General features: G+C 40.5%; 1 protein-coding gene across 2 annotated transcripts in view; it reads left to right on the forward strand.

Annotated features, from left to right (window-relative positions):
- Positions 1-674: 674 nt before the first annotated feature.
- atad2b (ATPase family AAA domain containing 2B) overlaps positions 675-20,052 on the forward strand; it is a 71,751-nt gene continuing 52,373 nt past the window's right edge. Inside the window, exons 1-19 of one of the 2 annotated variants that reach the window (XM_057352223.1) lie at positions 675-940; positions 4,943-5,100; positions 5,314-5,345; positions 5,661-5,808; positions 9,428-9,524; positions 9,762-9,888; positions 9,995-10,147; positions 10,284-10,359; positions 10,493-10,594; positions 12,928-13,039; positions 13,617-13,732; positions 13,855-14,029; positions 14,344-14,432; positions 14,756-14,915; positions 15,606-15,696; positions 15,886-16,197; positions 17,085-17,229; positions 18,145-18,331; positions 18,451-18,636. In XM_057352223.1, coding sequence (XP_057208206.1) covers positions 830-940; positions 4,943-5,100; positions 5,314-5,345; positions 5,661-5,808; positions 9,428-9,524; positions 9,762-9,888; positions 9,995-10,147; positions 10,284-10,359; positions 10,493-10,594; positions 12,928-13,039; positions 13,617-13,732; positions 13,855-14,029; positions 14,344-14,432; positions 14,756-14,915; positions 15,606-15,696; positions 15,886-16,197; positions 17,085-17,229; positions 18,145-18,331; positions 18,451-18,636 — 2,577 coding nt within the window. In that variant the 5' untranslated portion in view covers positions 675-829. The remainder of the gene's footprint in view (positions 941-4,942; positions 5,101-5,313; positions 5,346-5,660; positions 5,809-9,427; positions 9,525-9,761; positions 9,889-9,994; positions 10,148-10,283; positions 10,360-10,492; positions 10,595-12,927; positions 13,040-13,616; positions 13,733-13,854; positions 14,030-14,343; positions 14,433-14,755; positions 14,916-15,605; positions 15,697-15,885; positions 16,198-17,084; positions 17,230-18,144; positions 18,332-18,450; positions 18,637-20,052) is intronic. The other variant, XM_057352224.1, reaches the window with a different exon arrangement.

The raw sequence follows: 20,052 nt of genomic DNA on the forward strand, positions 1-20,052 counted from the left end.
TGGCTAATCTGTTGGTATTGAATGTACACATCATTTGACAATAAAATGTGAACGCATATTTTGCGTTTTTCATGAATATAATGATTTCTATAACAAAACACCCAATTAAAACGAATCAAATATGAATAATGCTGCTGGCGTGGGTGTTATTGGGGTGGGTGGGGGTGACAGATGGTGAGCTCAGCAATACACAAACACTAAAAATACTCCAACATTCTGTTATACGCATAGCTGCTGCTGTAAACTATTTTAATACCAAGCAGAAACCATATCACCCTAGAGTTTGTACATTATTACATTTATATTAATATTTTAAATTTAAAGAAAAATAAGTTGCAATTATTCAACAAAAATGTTTTAAACAAATCCCAGTTACTTTTGGAAACAAACCCCCCAAATGACTGAAACAGCATCAAAGTAAAGGCAGCACATTTTTATGTGTAATCTGACTTAAACCAACCGAAAATCAGGAATAATTTTTAAAATAATTAATTTATAGTGATACAGAGTAAATATAGCCACGAATACAAAGATAACTTAAACGATTTAAAACCGTGAATTTAAATATAGCCTATCATTTTCGCCTCACAAAAAAATAAGCTTTTTTAAATTTCTGTGGCGCCAAGTTTCTGAGAGCGCGCGCACACGCTCGCTCGCGTCTCTCTGTAACGGAAGTGGTTCGCCGGAGAGTTTCGGCTGGCTGACAGTAGAGGGGGAGAAAGAAGAGAAATGGCGCCTCGGCACTCTACTAGCTGAGACAGTAATAACGAAAGCGACTGACAAGAGCGACGGGACAGAACCCGTTTATAAGCGGGGACAGACAGCAAACATGGTGAACACCAGAAAGAGCTCGGAACGTAAACCCGCCAGTCCCTTCATCTCGGGTCGGACGAGGTCGTCTCTGAGGAACAACCCAAACTTGGACGAGCACAACAGCCGTGTAAGGAAGAGAGAGACACCGGCTACCGTTTCTCAGGCAGCCGGTTAGCGAGCTGCTCTCGTAGATGGATAGATAGACAGATAGATGGATGGATGTCCATCTCTTTTGTTCCCCATTTGCACCCTGCTTGACTCTTGGCGATGCATAAAATGCAGTTTGACGACACGACAGCCCTTATTCGTTGCTTGTCGTTTAGTTTTATGTGTTTTTACACTGATATTGACAGGACTTGACCAAAGCCGGCCGGCTGGTTTAATGCACTCAGTGCCCCCAAGTTGTCTTTTGTTGTATTGATGTTCGATTCGCGAACGAATCGTTATGCCCTTGTGAGCGATTCGAACGAACCGATTCGCAGGGTCGGTATGTTGCATGTGGAGAATTTTGTTATGGAGCGAATGAAAATAAGTCGATATTTGTTTTTTTTTCGAGCAGGTAGGAACATTCCTATGAGAAACGTATTTATGTATCGTAAACAGCAATTCAGACTGAATAACATAAGTTAACATTAAATACACCTTGTATAATATACTAAATAAATAAAAACAGCATTAGCTTACTAAACATCTTTAACTATAGTAAATTATACGTCGAAGAACTTAAATGAACACTTTTTAATAAAATGAATCGTTTTGTTGAACGGAATCGTTTGACTCGCTGAATTGAATCGACCGTTTTGTTGTTGCTGTGCGTGTTTGTTGCGCTCCAGAGGCACCGGCGCGCGCCCCCGCTGTCACGCGCTAGGGCGGCCGATTAAAACACCAAAACAAACGCGTGTTGACACCTTTTGTCGGAATAAACACGTCGTCCTCCTTGTGTCTTTAACAATAAAACAAGCTCGTGTTGGGGGGAAGGGAGAGCTCAGCTGAGACAGACCCCTTGTGGCTCGAAACAGCCATTGTTCATGCTAGTAGGAAGTGAAATCTATACAATGTTTATGAAAAACTTCAGCTTGTCTTTTGTTGTTTTGCAACACACCTGACATGCAACACATGTTGTAGGGCTTAATCAGGTTTTGGATGCTTTAGTTTTGTTGACCATTTTTGGTACCATGATTGTCTTTAAAGCAACTTGAAGGTCCATATTGTGTAAATATTGTGATACTTTAATATAATCATTGAGCATTGTGGTGGTTATGAATTTTTAATGACCATTATGTTGTTTAATTGATGCGTTTATATCTGTGCATTTTGAATGCTTTTAAGCAAAGCAACTCGCTGTATATTTAAGCCTTTTGTACGTGCACCTGTGTGTTTTGGGATCAAACCCATGAATTTGATCTTGTTAACCCAACAACTTATCAGTTGAGCTACAGGAACACTGCAGGTGTCATCACTGGGTGTCATAATAGTGATAACTGTCAATCGAGTGATAATCATAAATTCGTAATACATGTACACATTTACCCACAGCGACTTACGAAATTAAGAAACAACAATGAAGATATTCAACTCACTGTAGATATGTGCAATAATATGCGTCAAGTTTGCTTCTGTGCTAGTTTTCACATCAATCTTATTGCATCAGTCTGCTATTCTTTTTGTGTTATAAAAGTTTAGGTTAGTCAATCGATTGGGCTTTGATGTTTGAGTTTTGATTTCTTTAGCTCTTGATGTTTTTATGCTGTTGTTCAAGATCCCTTAATATGCAGTAGATAAATCTTTTTCCTTCTGTCGTCACTTTGCGTGGGATTATCATTGAGCATTAGATATGGTGTGAATCGTACAGTATAGAGTTAGAATGAGATCTGGATGGAAAAGATGAAGACCTCTGAGATGCCATGAGGCCAGTGCTTGGCCAGATGTCTGTTTTTATTTAGATATTTTACATGACTTGTGACTGTAGTGCCACGGCTCAAGACTAACTTTTTGCACTGGTTGCACTGGTGCGCCTAACTTTTTTTCTTAGGTGCACCAGCACAAAAGTTAGGTGCACCCAAATTTTCGACCGCATCGCATTTAACACCGCAGTTTTACAAGTTCACTTTTTTTAAAAATCGCAGTCCATATAGGCAATATTGACTTGTAAATGATTAACTAACAATCTGGTCAACATAAAGTTCTTTATTTGAAGCACAATTCTACAAGAAAGCAGGGCTCTAGACTAACACTTGAGAGAGGTGGCACTGGTGCTACCAAGTTATTCAGTTGGTGGCACCAGCCCTTAATTTGATAGCACCAGAGTCGTGGGCTGAGGTAAGAAAAAAGAATCACTAAAACTTCATTAAAATGTGTTTAATACATTAATAAATCAATTAGAAATGAATACAAATCATTGTTTATGATTGAATTATTTTTATTGTATATGTAAACTCTCTTTCAACACTTTACCATATTTAAAGAACATCTTTCTTAAAGCTACTTTCTTCCTTTGTGTTGTGAACGACTCCTATAAGAGACACAATTCCTTTAATATCAGTGAGTGTTTTTGGGCCCGTCCGTTGTTGTTTATAAACATTATAAACGGAGAACTTTATTATGCTGCTGCCCCTTTAAGAGCTCGCGCAATATACTGGAACACGTGTTTTGTTTCCCAACTGTTTGGTCACGAAACAAAATGAATACCTTTACAAGGTTTCTTGTTAATATGGGAATTTTTAAGTTATTTTGTGTTAATATGTCCGTTTCAGAGTAAGAAGGCGTGAAAGAGAACTCGGTTTAGTATTTTGTGCTCCGACTCTCTGGGCGCGCGCATCTCAAACAACCCGCGAGACCTGAAGGCTTTTAGTGATTATTCATCATGAAAGCTGCATTGATACACGTTTGGCTTCTATCAATAGCGACTTACAAATAAATAGTATTTAGCGTGATGTATAACGTTTTGTATGCTTTGCAGTATTGTTAGAGATCTTTATACAATAGTTTAGTGCATAAAGTTTAAACACGTGTTTTCTGCATTAGCTTCACATGCATACAATACTTGCAACACATTTCGTTATCTTTGCTGTTTTGTACCTTAGCAGGGGAAATTCTTGTATTCTGCATATTTATTTAAATTGCAAGATTGAGCGCTTCACTCGTCTGCTCTTTCGGTCGTGCCGAAAACACACTCCCCGCCAGATTATGCACCCCCTTCAATAACACGCTGTCCGATTGGCTACTTCTAACCCCTCCCCACACCCAATCCTAACCCCTCCCCTAACACCTAATCCTCACCCTAACCATTGTGGGGAGGGGGGTGCATAATCTGGCAGGGAGTGTGTTTTCGGCACGACACCGGTAACCCGCGAATTACGTCTTTGGGGGCGGGGCACTGATAGATAAGCGAATGGTTGAAGGAGGGGAGACGAAAATGAGTGACTGAATGCGCAGCTTGCGCAATATAACATTTCTGCGCATTAAATTTATAATACGCAAAAATTATATATTGATCAGTTTGACAGTCGCACCGGTGTGACCATTAAGAAAAACTTGTCGCACTGGCAGGAAAAATAGTCGCAAAATGAGACCATTTAGTCGCAGTCTAGCGTGTCAGAGCATTGGTTATGATTTTCGGACGGATCAGGCCTTAACTTAACATTCTTAACGAAAAAGTTGTCAATCGTTCTTGTCATCTTCTCTCATCATCCCCGGCTACATCCACTCTGTTTATCTGACGGGCCTATAGGCTACTCACCTCTCTGTCCGACTGCAGCACAGCATTTTCAAACGTACACAAGTACAGGAATATCTGGACCACGGCCAATCAGAGGGGGTTACGCCCTTCACTATCTCTGATTGGTTTAGACCACGATATGGGCCTAATGTGTCTGTTGTTGAACCACAGGGAGACTTTCGCAGACTTTTGTTCCCTCGAACGGCTGGTCGCACCGGTGCGACCTCAGATTTTTGTTAGTCGCACCATTGAGAAATTAGGTCGCATGACCAAATTGGTCGCACTCTAGAGCCCTGAGTGCAGAACATATTGAAGAATAGTCTTGTTTTCATTATATTTGTCTGGTGTTTTTTTTGTATTCTGCATATTGTACAAGCTTTTTAACGTCTTGTGCTTCTCTGTCTGTCACAGAAGGACGCTAGCAGTGATGTTAACAGCAGTAGCCCACGTTTGTCTCCGCCGTCCAAACGGACGCGCCGACAGACTCCCCCGAGTTCCACTGATACTTCCCCAAGTCCACAAAGTAAAGGCCAGAGAGCCACCTGGACTATGTCCAAACACTGTACCAGGTGAGGTTGGGCAATCAGAATGTTAACAAATCTGGTCGATGTTAAAACTTGAAACGTTTTGTGACTTATCACTTATGTCATGTTGTGTTTACGCAAGCATTAATGACGGTTACAGCCAGGATGACAATCACACATTTATTTATGTAGTAAAGTTAATGTATTTGTTATACTATAAGTTATGAACCGCTTTCTAATTTTCACATTATTTTCTAGATTGTCCACTGGTGCTTTGCAGAATGGACACAGTAAGTATTAATTCAAATGTATTTAAGTATTCTTAATTGTGTACTTTAAAACAATAGTTTGCCCTATAGTTCATCGTTTATTCACCGATATAAACCTGTAGATTCTTCTGAGGCGTATGACAGCTTTGTATGACAAACAAATTGATACTTATGTTGGTCTAAAAATCTCTGATGTTTCTCAAATAATATAAAGCACCTTTCTACTTCCTGTCAGATTTGGTGTCAATGATGTTTGGTCGCAGTGAACAAATAAAGATGTTTGATGTTTTAGTTGTTGCCTTTTGGTTTAATTTAGTTGTTTCTTTTAATCTGTAGGTCGGATGAGTTTAAGGGGTGACGCCACGGCAGACGGGGAGCACAGTCGCATGAACGGTCACGTTGAGCTAAAAAGAAGCCGACGCATCAGGAAGAGCCAGTTCGCACATCTCAATCAGAGCTTACTTTTCGACCAGCTAGTCAACAGGTAAAAACAGCTAGTTGTGTTGCTAGTAGTGCTGTAGTACTCGAGTCCGGACTCGAGACGTTTTTTATGGTCTCGGACTTGTCTTGGAATCGTTGGTATTTGAACTCGGACTTGGTCATTGGTCTCGCAAATGTTCTAGTCGGTCTCGTCCGAGTCCAGCGATATATGTTTTATTTTCTCCTTCAAAACATAACATTGATAGAGCAATATTCTTGTGATCCGAAAACTAATGATCCGAAAACTGTTGCCGACTCTCGACTCTAGAACGAGAGCTGTGCGTGCTCATAATTGGTTCAAGTCCGCCGGACTGTCATGCACGCCAGAAAGTGAATAACTGAATTCATTTGTGGATAATATTAAGTGTTTACGGGAGACGCTAAACGGGAACGATTCAGCTGAACTGGTTCGACCGGTTCACTAAAAAGAAAGAACCGGTTCGAATGAATGATTCGTCCGCGGCGCGAACCAGCATCAGTCATTCATCAGGCACGATGTCAGCGAGCAGCGGCATAATACAGATTGGTTTTACAAACCATAATAAATGTATCGACAGTGCGCTTAAAAGGAAACTTTTTGCAACAAAACTTTCCCCGAAACATGTGGGACAACATCCAATTTCGTAAGACACCTGCAAAGGCATCACAAAGAGAGGTGAGTTAATGCCATGTTTCAGAGTTAGCATTGCATTTGAGTATTTTAGAAAGTTTGGAAAGTAGGGCTTAAAGATAAGATTGATCGTATTTTTATTGTCATTGTGATGAACATGTTATTTAAGGATGGGCACCGACGTGCTTATAAACGTGCTTATTAACGAGCCTTAGAGCCTCTGGTCTTTCTAGCGGCTCCTCTATCGAACACGCACGTGCACGGGCAGGCGCGCACACGCACGCACGGCACACACACGCACAAAAGTGTTCATTGCTGCACAACCTTGCTGTTAGGAGGGCTGATAAAAAAGTTCCTTAAAAAAGTAATAAACAGTTACACTTCGGCTTTGTGACTTTAGTGCTATTACCTATATAGTAAAAATAAAATGACCTTATTTTATCTGCTTTTTGATCATTACAAACAATAATGAAAATGATTATCATAGAATAGAAGATATGCTGTCTCTTGCATCACATAAATTATCAATAGTTAAGTATGTGGTCTTGTAGTCATGATTTTTTTCTGTCTCCGTCTTGACTGTCTCAATTGGACTCGGTCTTGACTTGGACTCGAACCTCTCTGGACTTGGACTTCACTTGGACTCGAACCTCTTTGGACTCGGACTTGACTCGGTCTCGACTAGTCCTGGTCTTGGACTTGTCTTGGACTCGACAATGGTGGACTTGACTACAGCCCTAGTTGCTAGATGATGCTAGTAGACTGCTTGTTAAAGATCTGGGGCCAGTTGCATAAACATAGCCGCTAACTTAAAGGCGCAGTTCTTGAAAATCAGCGGCCACTAGCGTTGTATTATAGTTTTGCAACGAATCTCCCTTTCGAAGTACGATGGTGGCCGCAACAGTAAAAAAAGATGTCGTCTACTGAGACAGCGGATAGCAGTGATACAAGAAACGTTTGTTTCTTTACAAAGGTAAGGCAATATATTAACGTAATTAATCATTTAACATGTATTCTATTGCGAAAGTTACTGTAACAATTCTATAATTAGATATATTTCTAGCGTGCTATCTAGTACACGCTGAGAGTAGTGAAGTAACTGAAGTTAGCTAATCGTAAATAGCAATGCTGTTCAAAGCGTTTGATCTGACAGCGACATAGGCAGTTAGGTGTAAGTTAGTAGACGTGTGTCTCCCCCTTTGTAAAGTCAGGAACAACCGGAGTACGTACCGCAGGGATGGAAAAACATTATTATTCGGAGGTTATATGGCCATTTGTATAAAATGCTAACGTTACCGTTTCAACAAAACAGTTGTTTGGTAAACATTGAAAAAGTGGAAACATTGAAAATGTTAAATTATCTTACCAGTCTAGCAGAAAACAGGCAACTTCGGCGTCGCCTTGAAAACATTTGTCTTTCAACAGTGCCTTCCATCTGGTAATAAATACACCGATGTTTATCCTGGATTTCTGCAGCCGTTTGTCTCTAATTCGTCTGGCAGCATCACGTTTGCGCTTCTTTGACGACGGAGATTCACGCTCTGTCGGCTCTTGTGCACAATACACATGGTCCTCTATTTTATCAAAACTTCTAAGACAATCAATTGCTTCAGCTAGATGACGACTACTCCTCCTCTCCATACTACGACTTACTACTTTGTGCGTCTTCAACTCAGTGATGACGCAAGCTGCGTCTAAATAAACACACGAAGACCAATATATACGAAACGCGCTCTGTAGAGCTGTTTGTCCGTTAGAGCTTACTGTACAAAACATGGCTGCACAACATAACAAATTCCATGTAGATAGGCCCGCTCCCTATGTAGATACAACTGGTTTATTCTAAGGTAATAAAAACATAACTTTTCATTACGTAAGGTTTTTATACACATCTAAAGACACAGTTTTGTATGTTATATTGAATTTCTGTTAATAGATCATACAAAACATCCCGCACTGTACCTTTAAGACTGTGTCTTAACAACTATTCTCACAGACTAGCAAATAGTTAGGACTATTTTGTCTTACTTTTCATATTTCAATTTGACCAATCTACCTTTGTATGTACTGGAACTGGCTTGAAGAAGTTATGATCAGTCATGTAGAAAAAAATTTGATGACTAACTTGTAAGACTAGTCTAAGCAGTTTATGTAACCGGCCCCTGATCTAAAAGTAGTGTAGTATACACTTTACAAATCAGACTTTGAACCTAACATTGAGGAAATTGTTATGTGCAGTTTTTCATTAAGTGCAGTGTGGGTTTTGACATTACAATGGATTCATGTAAACAATAATGAAACCAAATTAAAATGATTTGTTAACTATTTAAGCTTAGAAGAAAACTGAGAGGGAAATCAATCTCTTTGATTGGTTACCTCTTTGAAAACTCATTTTTAACCAACAAAATTGTCAACCACCCCAAGCAGAGTTTGTCATATGAGGTCGCATGTTGCCGGTAGTCAAGAGCAGATGGTGGACGGTATGAAGAGAGGAGACCTGCTGGTGTTGGACATGATAGAATGGACTAATCCAGTATACTAGGTCCCAATATTGTTCCACTATTTTAAATCAGAGTAAACTTAAGTAGTATGTATTTACTTATCAGTTTACTGATGCTTTATATAAAATGACAAGAACCACAAAGGCCACATCACCCACACAATATGTAATTGTGTGTATTGTCCTTTATTATGTTTTATTATTCATTAAACTGCATCACATTATATTGTTATATGTAAGAGAGTTTAGTATGTTGAGTGATTCAGGCTGAATACATTGCATAAGTTTAATATTTGGTAGTTTTGTTTTTTTTAAATATCAAAGGAGTGCTGCCTTAATAATGATAAATAAAATGCTTATTTTTTAAAGAAAACATACATTCTTACCTGTACTTTTTAATGCATTACTTGTAGGTACCCCCACATTTTAAACACTACTAATTTATTACAATGTGAAAGTGTGAAACGTAATCTGATGTGATTAAAAATGCATAAATGTTGTGTATGTTTTCAGTACGGCAGAAGCGGTTCTTCAGGAGATGGACAACATCAGCAGCATACGACAGAACAGAGAAGTGGAGCGCCTCCGCATGTGGACCGATACTGAACTGGTGACTTGATTTTTGATGCTTAAACATTGATGATTAAACAGTGATTGTTCAGCTTTATCTTCATCTCATTAAGCGGACGGTTGCCCACATAGCAGTTATTAAACTCCAGCATTGCGCTGATGCATTGTCCATTCGCTTCAATGTGGGCATGTTAACCCACTGATCGTTAAAAACTAGATTGCTCCATTGATTCTTTCATATTTCTCATTGAAGTGTTTGTGTACATGTATTTTGCAGGAAAACATGGACATGTACTCCCGCGTGAAGAGAAGGAAATCGATGCGGAGGAACACGTTTGGAATGCAGGCACATCACAAGGCCATTAGCAAATCAAAAGATCATGATGATGAAGAGGGAACGGAAGGTATATGCACTGTAAAGAGTTCAATAACATATGCTTTTGACGTCAAAACACCTAAAGTGCCTTTACGAGCTGAATCTGATTATCAACCTTTTTTTTCCTTACAAAGAATCTCACGAAGAGGAAGAGGATGAAGATGTGGAGGCAGATGATGATGAAGATGATGAAGGAGATGAGGCAGAAGAGGCCGGGGAGGAGAACGACAGACCGTATAACCTCAGGCAGCGTAAAACTGTGCAGCGTTATGAAGCTCCGCCAATAGGTGCCTAATCCACTCGAACGTCTTACCCATCAGCACCACTCACAAAAACATCACGTACACTGAATGTACAATAAGTGATTGTAATTATTAATTTTTTTGTATTGTTTTAAATGTTTAATTTGTGTTTTTTTTTCAGAGCCAGTGAACAGGAAGCAAAGCAAGGGCTCTCTGTTCGACACGCACAGATCTCCTGCGAGAAGAAGCCATATTAGGTGAATAATGTTTATTAGTAGGTTTCCAATACAGCTCCAAATTGTTTCATTTCTCTCTGCTGTGTGTGCATTATAAAAGTGTGTCATTGGTTGTATTTTATCTCAAATATCTATCTACCATATTTACCACCAGAGTCAAGAAACACGCCATTCACAGCAGTGAATCGACATCATCATCTGACGAAGAGCGGTTTGAGAGGCGAAAAAGCAAAAGCATGAGCCGCGCTCGCAACAGGTGCCGTCGAGATCTTTTTATTTATCTGACTGTCTGTATGTCATTTATTTACATTTATTCATTTGGCAGACGCTTTTATCCAAAGCGACTCACAAGTTGGAGAGCATATAACATTTTGTCAACACGCTAAACAGGGCTCTAGAGTGCGACCTAATTTCTCAATGGTGTGACTAAAAAAAATCTGAGGTCGCACCGGTGCGACCAGCCGTTCGAGGGAAAAAAAAGTCTCTGCGAAAGTCTCCCTGTGGTTCAACAACAGACACATTAGGCCCATATCGTGGTCTAAACCAATCAGAGATAGTGAAGGGCGGACCCCCCTCTGATTGGCCGTGGTCCAGATATTCCTGTACGTGTGTGTACGTGTGAAAATGCTGTCAGACAGAGAGGTGAGTAGCCTATAGGCCCGTCAGATAAACAGAGTGGATGTAGCCGCGGATGATGAGAGAAGATGAAAAGAACGATTGACAACTTTTTCGTTAAGAATGTTAAGTTAAGGCCTGATCCGTCCGAAAATCATAAATAATGCTCCGACACGCTAGACTGCGACTAACTGGTCTCATTTTGCGACTGTTTTTCCGGCCTGTTTTTCTTAATGGTCGCACCGGTGCAACTGTCAAACTGATCAATATATAATTTTTGCGTATTATAAATTTAATGCGCAGAAATGTTATATTGCGCAAGCGGCGCATTCAGTCACTCATTTTCGTCTCCCCTCCTTCAACAATTCACTTATCTATCAGTGCCCCGCCCCCAAAGACGTAATTCGCGGGTTACGGGTAAGAGGCGAAGGACCGAAAGAGCAGACGAGTGAAGCGCTCAATCTCGCAACTTAAATAAATATGCAGAATACAAGAATTTCCCCTGCTAAGGTACAAAACAGCAAAGATAACGAAATGTGTTGCAAGTATTGTATGCATGTGAAGCTAATGCAGGAAACGTGTTTAAACTTAATGCACTAAACTATTGTATAAAGATCTCTAACAATACTGCAAAGCATACAAAACGTTATACATCACGCTAAATACTATTTATTTGTAAGTCGCTATTGATAGAAGCCAAACGTGTATCAATGCAGCTTTCAAGAAGAATAATCACTTAAAGCCTTCAGGTCTCGCGGGTTGTTTGAGATGCGCGCGCCCAGAGAGTCAGAGCACAAAATACTAAACGGAGTTCTCTTTCACACCTTCTTACTCTGAAACGGACATATTAACACAAAATAAGCTAAAAATTCCCACATTAACAAGAAACCTTGTAAAGGTATTCATTTTGTTTCGTGACCAAACAGTTGGGAAACAAAACACGTGTTCCAGTATATTGCGCGAGCTCTTAAAGGGGCAGCAGCATAATAAAGATCTCTGTTTATAATGTTCATCAAACAACAACGGACGGGCCCAAAAACACTCACTGATATTAAAGGAATTGTGTCTCTTATAGGAGTCGTTCACAACACAAAGGAAGAAAGTAGCTTTAAGAAAGATGTGCTTTAAATATGGTAAAGTGTTGAAAGAGAGTTTACATATACAATAAAAATAATTCAATCATAAACAATGATTTGTATTAATTTCTAATTGATTTCTTAATGTATTAAACACATTTTAATTAAGTTTTAGTGATTCTTTTTTCTTACCTCACCCCACGACTCTGGTGCTATCAAATTAAGGGCTGGTGCCACCAACTGAATAACTTGGTAGCACCAGTGCCACCTCTCTCAAGTGTTAGTCTAGAGCCCTGCTTTCTTGTAGAATTGTGCTTCAAATAAAGAACTTTATGTTGACCAGATTGTTAGTTAATCATTTACAAGTCAATATTGCCTATATGGACAGTGATTTAAAAAGAAAGTGAACTTGTAAAACTGTGGTGTTAAATGCGATGCGGTCGAAAATTTGGGTGCACCTAACTTTTGTGCTGGTGCACCTAAGAAAAAAAGTTAGGCGCACCAGTGCAACCAGTGCAAAAAGTTAGTCTAGAGCCCTGCTAAACAGTACCGTTAGTTTACAAGGCCATGCTACTAGGAGGATTAAAGCTGGAGTAAGCAAGGGAGAGAATGAACAACAAGATTTTTGCTTTGCTGACATAGGTGACATGACTGTCTGTGTGTCTGCATCTATCTAGCAACCATTCAGAACATGCTAGCAATGCCTTAGCAACCACTCCGAAACCCTTAGCCAATCTGTTTGTTTGTCTGTCTGACAGACTGAATGACTGCACTGTAAATGGCATAAAACTTATTTAGAATTTTCAGGCACAACTTAAAAGCTTAATATCATGAAATGTAGTTTCTGGGAGTTAGTGATGCTTGTGTAGATCTGACAAGGATTGTTGGTGTTTGATAGGTGTCTACCCATGAACCTGCGGGCGGAGGATCTGGCCAGCGGTGTGCTTCGGGATCGAGTGAAAGTGGGAGCCAGTTTGGCAGATGTGGATCCTATGAATCTAGACACTTCTGTGAGTCTTGTGGTCTATATTTACTGGGTGCAATGCTCATCTTCGTTGAGTCTCATTTTACAGAGTCTGATCAGTGTAATTCTGATTTATATGTTTCCACTTTTCTTGACTCTTGTTGAAGGATCTTAGGGGCTATTCACACAGAACGCGTTTTATCATTCCAATACGCAACTTTTCCATTGTTTTTCTATGTAAAAACGTGTTTGGTGGACGCGTTTGGCAGTGTATGGCCATTACGCTCGCGTCTTTTGCAGCGCCTAGCACATGAGCGCACGTGTCAAATTAAAAGAATTTCAACTTTTATGTCAGTTCCAAAGCAGTGGACCAATCAGAAAAATTTGGAGGCAGGGCTAGCGTTGCAAGCCTTTGTTTACAATAGCAAGTTGGCATAACATGGTGGAGGCATCTCAAGACCCTCGCGTTCTACGCTGCGCCTTTTTAAAAACATTCCTGAGCGTTTTTAGACGCAAAGACGCGTTCTGTGTAAATGGCCCCTTAGGGTCTGACATTTTTGTCATGCTCAATGTTGGATCGATACTTTGTCATGGATATATCCTGTTGATCTATCACACTACAGGTGAAGTTTGACAGCATTGGAGGTCTTACCCATCACATCCAGTCTTTGAAAGAGATGGTGGTCTTTCCTCTACTATATCCAGAAGTGTTTGAGAAGTTTAAGATCCAGCCTCCGAGGTAGGGCATTTTTCACGTCCTTATCTGTTATGTCTGGTGAATATCAAGAGTGTTAAGCCACAAGGGCATGATCATACCAAGTTCATAACATCTTACCCACAAGTGTTTTTTGCTTCCTGCAGAGGATGCTTGTTCTATGGGCCTCCGGGAACGGGGAAGACGCTGGTGGCGCGGGCGTTGGCTAATGAATGCAGTCAGGGAGACAGAAAAGTGTCGTTCTTTATGCGGAAGGGTGCAGACTGCCTCAGCAAATGGGTGGGAGAGTCTGAGCGACAGCTCCGCCTACTTTTTGACCAGGTCTGATATTAGATAACTTCCTAGTTTTAGACATAATATGACCTTGAGTTCTTGTTTCTCAAATTTAGGGGATTTGAACAAACATGAATGTGCAATGGACACATAATAAAATAACCTCAACTTTCTGTCACATTAGGTTCTTTTTCTCCTTCAAATCTTTACTTTTCTTTGCAGTCTTGCAGCATAACACAAGTTGTCCTTATAGATTTAGAGAAGCACATATGTGTATAAATCAGGTGTCATGCTCTGCACTCTCCCAGCTGTTCTGGTGTGTGATTATCCAGCCAGGTAATGTTTTCCTTTCCTCCCGGCAGGCATACCTCATGAGACCCTCCATCATCTTTTTCGATGAGATTGATGGCCTCGCTCCTGTTCGCTCGAGCAGACAGGATCAAATTCACAGGTAATTCATTCTTGTATTACGCTGGATTTCATCATCAGGATTAGAAAAGCCGCCGAAGAAACCAGGTTGCTGGAGGTTGAATACGATTTTTCCACAGAGTTTGGGATTTTTCTTAATACATTGATAAAGAGTTTGGTGTACTGTGTGGATTGACTGAATCTCATGCTTCATCCATGATCACCATAACATAAAACAACATTGAAACTTTGGTTTGGCTAACATTTAAAAAGATAAAATCCATCAACAGTGTTGAACTTGTTCCCCTTAAACGGACCTTGAAAGTTTTGATTGGTGTATTTATTGCTCTCTTTTTTCTCTTTAAGCTCCATAGTGTCCACATTACTGGCATTGATGGATGGTTTGGACAGTAGGGGGGAGATAGTGGTCATCGGTGCTACAAATAGACTCGACTCTATCGACCCTGCACTCAGGAGGCCCGGACGCTTCGACCGGGAGTTTCTGTTCAACCTGCCCGATAAAAAGGTGTGCAGTTCATCTGTCGCCTGCGAGCCGTTTGAAGCTGTCCCAGAGCGTCCTCAAAACTCAAACAATTATTTTGCAATAGACAGACAGCCCAGTCTCTAGTGTCTTTTACTGCTACTTTGACCACTGAAACAAGACGTTCATTCATGATCATCTCGCAGGGTCTATCCATCAAACACATTGACAGCTTGACGAATCAAACAGCAATTCATTTTGATGAGATGAATTTAGCATGCAGACAATATTTCAGTGCTCTTGGTTAGTTCAAAGCCAAGCAGGGTTAAAGGAACTACTTTGAAACTGTAGCTCATCATTTAAAGTAGTTCATCTACACTCAGACTAGCCTTTTGAATATGAATAATTAATGAATTAACTATGAATATTAAAGGTATTGATGTTGCTATTTTTATTTACTTGTTTACTTCCAAACATTGATTCAGAATTTGTTTAAATCACATCCAAGCTTCGTAGATGCAGGTTTGGTGATGTCAGGTCAGTATGGCGCTGGTGAAATTGTTGTACGTGTATAGTTTGTCTTCACAGCGGGGTGCGGGCTAATCAAAGCATTAGCGCTCGTGTTTACACAAGCACCGCTGTTCAAAGTGTTATGATCAAAACAAAGCGCTTTGCCAACCATTTCAAAAAGTTAGAACTAAACGGCGTTTGGCTGTTTGTGTTTGTCACCGACAGGCTCGTAAGCACATTCTTGAAATCCACACCAGGGACTGGAGCCCCAAACTAGCCGTACCTTTCATCAATGAGCTCGCGGAGAAATGTGTCGGTAAGATAAAAGGGTTTTTCTGTCTTTAATGCGAGCGAAAATATGTTTGATGCCTATACTGTTTCATCAAAAGTTGAATGTAAGATTTGCGTATTTGTTGTCTCACCTTAGTTTGTAATGAATGTTAATTATGTTGTTTAGTTACATAACTGTCACAAAAAATTGACTGTGATGTCTCTCGTATCTCAGGCTACTGTGGGGCCGACATCAAAGCACTTTGCACAGAGGCTGCGCTCGCTGCTTTGCGGCGGCGCTACCCTCAAATCTACGGCAGCAGCCAGCGGTATCAGCTGGACGTGGGCTCCATCGTTTTAGGGCCACAGGACTTTGGTCGTGCTCTCCGCTCCATTGTACCCGCTGGTCAGAGAGCCCTGGCTCCGCCCGGACAGGCCCTCTCCTGCATACTGAGGCCGCTGATGGAGTCCACGTTGGCCCAGACGCTGACCTGCCTGTTACGAGTCTTCCCCCATGCAGAGCTCCTGCACAGGGAACACACAAATGGTAGGCCCCCCATTTCCTGCAATTGTTCCTTAATTTGTTTTGTCTGTGAGATATTGCTGAAGAATAGACACCCAGAGCTGTTTCTGCCATGTCTTGAAACAGCAATAAACCAAACAAACATGGTTTTGCTTAAAGAGTAAATATTTTGTTATTTTTAAGGTCCTACTTTGGTTTATGGAGTGTCCAACAACAAGTTTACGCATATACAAGGTGTAAAAACACTTTCGCAGTTAGTATTACCTTATTTCTTGACTGACTCTCAAATGATTCGTTGGGCGATTCATCTGTCTAAACCCCTCCTTTCTGTCAGCCTACTCTGATCTGATTGGTCAGATGGTCTAGTCTGCTGTGATTGGTCTACCACGAACAGCAAATGGAACGTAGGCGGGCATTACACCGAGTGACACAAATCTGACCCGGAACTGAAATTAGAACGACAGACGACTCGTTCGCGCGATTCAGAGTCTACTCTTTTTTCCCAAGCCAATAACTTTGTTATTCGTTCACTTTCGGCTTTACAACTTGGCAGACTGCTTACAGCGTGTCTACACCGGACGCGGCGCGACTCGACACACTGCTTGTTCTAATGGGATTGTCACGCCGCATCGCGCCACGTCCGATGCGCATTATAATGGGTTGTAATGCGTTCTATTGTCTCTTGTCGCGTCGCACCGCATCCTGTGTAGACACGGTGTTACATTCACACACAGCATCATTACACACTGCATGAAATGTAATTTTAAGGACATTGTAATATTTACTCTTTAAAAGCGATTCACAGAATCTGTATTTTTGTTAACCCTTTACAATAAGGTTTTATCCGTTAACGCAATAGCTAACATGAATTAACAATGTTTCGGGATTAAAGAGTTTCTCTGTAACTTCAGATAGTGACAATCATCTGTTGGCGGAAGACTCGTACAGTGAGGATGAGGAGTGTGTCGGTGCTCCATCTGTACATGAACCTCAGTCGGCATCCCTGAATAAAATGGCATCCTCCACTACCCATAAACCCTTTCTCCATTTTACCACGTAAGTTAGAGAATTCCATGAAAGTTAAAACTGCCAATCACTTGCGATGACACATTTTTTTCATGACATCCCCTGACAAATGCTCTGTCACACCTCACTGTAAATGTGCTGTAGTTTTTTGTGCTTAAGAAAAACAAAATGAACTAATTATCTGTTTGATTTTAAAATCTGTAAATTTGAGAGACTTACGATGATGTTGAAGTCAAATACTGTGATTTGCTGCCATCTGTTGGGAACCTGGAAAACTGCCAATCTGCAGTGTTACTGAGCAGAACTACTCAGATTTACATCGATTTCTACTCTGCGCAGTTTAATAAAATTATGTTTTATGACAGTAGCCTTTAGACATGAATACATCCGTCACACAACTGCAATGATTCACACCTAAACAAGATTTTTATCTTAACATATTAATAAACAGTTGGATGAAATACATCTACGTCCAATGTTATGAATCACTTTATTTCTATTTATCACATTATTAGGATTTCAGTTAAACGTCTGAATTTAATTCTGCTTGTCAGCAGTACTTAACAATTGAGAAACTAAGCCTGTGTCTTGGGAATTAGTTTAGCAGCCTGAACTGGATGGCTTGACATGTGTAATGCAAGCTTTTTTTAGATATACTGTGCATTTATATTGTGCATTTAGACAATAACAGATTTTAGTTTGCAAAAGAAGGCTGTCCAAAGTTTTTAATTAAAACTGTGTGTCGAAGTAAATCCTAAGCCATATTTATTTTAATAATTATTTATTTGTTAACAAAGTGCTTTTATTTGAATATACACAACACAACCGTGTTCATTAAACTTGTATTTTAGAGATATAGTTTTGTATGAAAACGTGACATATAGTTATGGACCAAATATCGCTTAAATTGCCCACACTTATGTTGACATTTCTTTGTTTTTTTAGTTCTGCCTACCAGCAGCCCACCTCGTACCGGCCCCGGCTGCTGCTGACAGGGTCCCAGGGGGCGGGGCAGAGCACACACCTTGCCCCCGCGGTGCTGCACCACCTGGAAAAGTTCACTGTGCACCGCCTCGACCTTCCCACGCTGTATTCAGTCAGTGCCAAAACCCCAGAGGAGTCCTGCGCTCAGGTGAGCTGAAATACACAATCACCTGCGCTCAGGGGAGCTACATGTGTTTGTGTCGGCTTTACATGATGGCTTTAAATAATGGCTTTTCATTAGAAATTAATTTTCGTTTGCATGTGTAGGTGTTTCGTGAGGCTCGGCGGTGTGTGCCCAGTGTCATCTACATGCCTCACATCAGTGACTGGTGGGAAGCCATCAGCGAAACCATCAAGAGCACCTTCCTCACACTTCTGCAGGATGTGCCCTCCTTCACCCCGCTCCTCATCCTCGCCACGGCAGAGACTGTCTACCAGCAGCTTCCTGAAGAGGTGAGGGTCCGCTTCTCTGTCTCTCCTGATTGAAAGCATCTGTCCTTATGAAAGGCACTTGTCTCTCAGTATGTCTGCTCCCAAATAAAAATGTTACGTCAGGTAGGGCTGTCACGATTATAAAATAAGTCGTCTACATCGCGATTGATGGTCAACTCATCGCGATGGTTTCAGATCATGCAATTATTGTCACATCTCTATAGAAGACACTAGGGGGAGCTGTAGTGCATCTGCATATGACATATTTTAGTGTATTGATTGTAACTAAAGCATTGTGATACTTGTAAAATGTACCACCACTTCACAATAAAAACTAAAGCATATACCATAAAAATAACCTGCAGTACAATTTAATATTATTTAAGATAATCTCAGTGTGAAAACCAGTCTACCAAAATTTATTAACATAGAAGTAAAATTTATTGTATCTTGTAAGTGAGAAAAAAACAGACTAGAAGCAATTCTATGACTGATAAGCATATCAATGGTGGCTTCACTCCTGATCAATTTACTTAATTTACAAGTATATGGCAGTTGTATTATTGACAGGTAAAAGCCTAAACCTAAAATATATGATAAACCAATATTTTCCGATGTATTTCCAAGAAGAATTTTTTTTTTATATTCAGAACAATATGGTCGTTTCAAAGCTGAATCAAAAATGTATGAGAATTAAATGTCAAAGCGCTAAAACAGACAATTAATCGCCAAAATCGCCAAAGCCCTAAAAGAGACAATTAATTGTCATAATCGCAATGATTTACTAGACAATTAATCGTCAGCCAAATTTCATAATCGTGACAGCCCTAACGTCAGGAATTATTTTTGTCATAGAAATATTTTGGCACACTTTTATTGGCATAGGTTGGGTTTGAACCTGTGTCGCCCGTGTGAGCTCTTGGTTTTCGGAGCATCTAGTTCACGAGAGAGAGAGGATGAATGAAATATCACAGATTAAATATGAGCCTGCGTGATCCATTTGAGCACCACTTCTTGATTTGTTGTTAACCCATTAACCACTATGGCACGGCACTTTTAGTCTATTTCCCACGCCCAACCGCTTTCCCATCCCCCTTCCACTTTTTCCTTTGTTCTTTCTTCAAGTTCTTTGCCTTTTCTTTTTTCCAAGTTACCCACAATTCCCTTTTTAGTCCTGTCTGAGCACACCAGGGGCATTAAAATCAATTCTCAAAGAAATGGCAGGAGGATCATGTGAGAAAAGACTTGAAAACGAAAGAGAGCGAGAGGGTGGAGGACAGAGAAAAGTAATGCAGTCTGAAGTCACCAAACAAAAAAATCTTCCTTAATTACGCTGAAGGCGAGCAGCTCTGGCAGAGTTGCGGTTTCACCTTGCAAGTCTGCATCGAGCGCCTCTAGCTCCTCACACTGTGTGCTCCATGCATGCCAGGGTGCATC

The sequence above is a fragment of the Triplophysa rosa genome, linkage group LG15 (genome assembly GCF_024868665.1).
Source record: "Triplophysa rosa linkage group LG15, Trosa_1v2, whole genome shotgun sequence".
In the NCBI taxonomy this organism is placed as follows: Eukaryota; Metazoa; Chordata; class Actinopteri; order Cypriniformes; family Nemacheilidae; genus Triplophysa; species Triplophysa rosa.